This window comes from Micromys minutus (genome assembly GCF_963924665.1).
Source record: "Micromys minutus genome assembly, chromosome: 1".
Taxonomy (NCBI): domain Eukaryota; kingdom Metazoa; phylum Chordata; class Mammalia; order Rodentia; family Muridae; genus Micromys; species Micromys minutus.
This window is the reverse complement of record NC_137969.1, coordinates 66,349,135-66,352,080: the sequence shown is the minus strand read 5'-3', so window position 1 is coordinate 66,352,080 and position 2,946 is coordinate 66,349,135. Positions and strand designations below refer to the sequence as shown.

Here is a 2,946-nt window from a genome sequence, read left to right as displayed (position 1 = left end):
ACCAGTCAACATTGCAGCAAACAGCACTAATGGGACTTGGTTACAAAGAAAATCTTTTTCTTTAAGGATATATGTCTATGTATGTGGGAGTGTTAGAGAAATTGGAAGAGTCCATTTGAGTTGGATATGATCAGGATACATTACATACATGTATGAAATAATCAACTAATAAATAAATCCTATTCTGAGAATAATGCCAAGAGAGAACAAGTCTACTGACTATCAACATGTAGAGGACTACCTTTATTATACAAGGCTATAGGACATCCACTGTCAGAATGAGAGAGAACAGACTTAAGCAGTTGCATGAACCTGAATGGCAGATGCCTCAGAAGCATGCATTACAAGGAGGAACTCCAGAGGTTAATTTATCTTGATGTGGAAGAGTTTGATGGTGATAGAATATGACTTACCAAAACCTTCCCTGATGTCTGTAGCTCAAAGATCATTTTTCCAGGGAGAACTCAGAGCGTTTCTATGGTGTTAACACTAATGAGAACACTGGTGACTGATGACAGTCTTTGTGGCAAAGGACCCGTGTGGGAGAAGCACAAACCTCAACTCAAATCCAGTGAGGGCAACTTCGAGGCCATTATTAGTCAAGGTACACCTGAAGGTACAAAGGTAGAGACCAGCTGGCAGCAGAGCAGAGGGCTGGGCTGTCATGAAGACATATTTCCACATATAGTTCCATATCTACATTCTTAATTCTGGAGAGTCTCAGAAACTCATATTTCTGTGTCAGGTTCCTCTTGGGTTTAAAAATCACAGACATACCTTCTTGATCCTTAAAGCACTCCAGTAAACAGAGAATGGCATTATGAGAAGGATCAACCTGATAGAAAGCAGCCCAAGGATGGGGACATGCCGAGGATCTATGCATGGAAGAATAGGCCCAGGTCATCAACCAACATCAATGAAAAACACAGGCAGCCCGCCTCTTTAAAATAAGTATGCACCGAAGAGCTGCACTTAGGAGGTGCAGGGAGCTTTCAGCCTGGTGACAAAACTACTTTAGCCCAGGAATGACTAATGGCTGCTCCTTCTCCAGGATGAGAGATGAGGTGCCTGTTTGTGGCTGATTGAAGATTAATGGGGTTTTACTGCTACTCATGAAGTGTTAACTAACAAGTGAGTAACTTATGCGTGCAAACAACATTGGTGCTTGCATTTTGCTGTAGTTCTCCTGGGGAAGTGTGTGGTAAGGGGCAGCCATAGCCTTTTCTAAGACAAATAGTAGAGAGTTGCAATAGGAAGGATGGAGAGTAGGCTTTGGGAGCTAGGGAAATAGATCAGGTAGGAAAGTGCTTTCCATGCAAGCATGGGGAGTTCACATCTCAGGATTCATGTTCAAAGCTGGGCCTAGCTCGCTCTCTTTCCGCCGCCATCTTGGTTCCGTGTTCTCCGCACAAAATGGCTGGTGAAGCCACAGAAACTGTCCCTGCTACAGAGCAGGAGTTGCCACAGCCTCAGGCTGAGACAGGGTCGGGAACAGAGTCTGATAGTGATGAGTCAGTGCCAGAACTCGAGGAACAAGACTCCACACAAACGGCCACACAACAAGCCCAGCTGGCAGCCGCGGCTGAGATCGATGAAGAACCTGTTAGTGAAGCCAAGCAGAGTCGGAGTGAGAAGAAGGCGAGGAAGGCTATGTCCAAACTGGGTCTTCGACAAGTTACGGGGGTTTCAAGGGTCACTATTCGAAAATCTAAAAATATCCTCTTTGTCATCACAAAACCGGATGTCTATAAGAGTCCAGCTTCAGATACCTACATAGTGTTTGAGGAAGCCAAGATTGAAGATTTGTCTCAGCAAGCACAGTTAGCAGCTGCTGAGAAATTCAAAGTTCAAAGTAAAGCTGTTTCAAACTTTCAAAAAAATACTCAGACTCCAACTGCCCAAGAGGAGAGTGAAGAAGAAGAGGTTGATGAAACTGGTGTGGAAGTTAAGGACATAGAATTGGTCTTGTCACAAGCAAATGTATCAAGAGCAAAGGCTGTCCAAGCCCTGAAAAACAACAGTAATGATATTGTAAATGCTATTATGGAATTAACAATGTAACTATTTGAAAGCAAGGACACCCTCCCTTTTTCCCCCCTTTTTGGTGTTTGAAAAGTGGAACTACAGCTTGGTTTAAAATTTGTACTGTTTCTATCACTAATAAAGTTGTGGCTTCTTGTTGGAAAAAAAAAAAAAGGTGGGCCTAGTTGTTTGTGATTGTTATCCCAGCAAGTTAAGAAGAGACAGGAGGATCCCTGGGGCTTGCTGACCAATCATCCTCCCCAAATAGGTGAGCTTCAGGTCCTTGAGATAGACCTGAACTCTCAGGTGGATAGCTCCTGAAGAACGACGCTCTAGGTTGGCCTCTGACCCCATTCCCACATTCATAGACACATGCTTGTATCTGCACACGCATATATGTAGAAAACATTTTAAATATAAAGAAAAGATTTTTTTTTCTCCCTGTTCCTCTTGCTTAAAATTATGATTGGCCTTGGATAATCTTATTTGGCTTGTCGAAGGATGTCAAATGCTCTGGATTATCAGTGCCAGTCATCAAGAGCAGAGTAGGCCTCTGTAAGTAGTCCACATTGGGCACCTAATGGAACCTGTGATGCAAGTAATTCCCTGCCACATCACAACTATTTAACTTCCCTGTTCCATCCATTTTGCACCCAAGCAAATACAAACATGTGCTCTTTTCTTTCAGAGCTTAGTGATAGGTTTTGGCCCTAAGTTTTCAATCCTCCTCCAAGCTATCTATTTTAGCCATGCATATTCCGTTCTTCCAACTGCACTTCTGAACTTCCCTCATTCTTAACTTTGGACTTGGCCGTGGAACTGCCTGTGCTGATTGGATAGGGGTAAAGATGAGAGTGTTGGAGTTCTGCACAAGGACCTTAAAGACGGTCCCTGTGTTTCCCTCTTCCATTTGGGTCTCGGCCA

At 43.5% G+C, this 2,946-nt stretch overlaps 1 protein-coding gene across 1 annotated transcript; it reads left to right on the top strand.

Annotated features, from left to right (window-relative positions):
- Window positions 1-1,365: 1,365 nt before the first annotated feature.
- LOC308435724 (nascent polypeptide-associated complex subunit alpha-like) lies at window positions 1,366-2,070 on the top strand. The gene has a single exon (XM_080936479.1). It carries the CDS (start codon window positions 1,414-1,416, stop codon window positions 2,059-2,061), a length of 648 nt encoding a protein of 215 aa, XP_080792605.1. The 5' UTR covers window positions 1,366-1,413; the 3' UTR covers window positions 2,062-2,070.
- Window positions 2,071-2,946: the final 876 nt, after the last annotated feature.

Coding starts and splice junctions, on each gene's coding strand:
- LOC308435724 (XM_080936479.1), top strand. CDS start 1,414: ATGGCTGGTGAAGCCACAGAAACTGTCCCTGCTACAGAGCAGGAGTTG.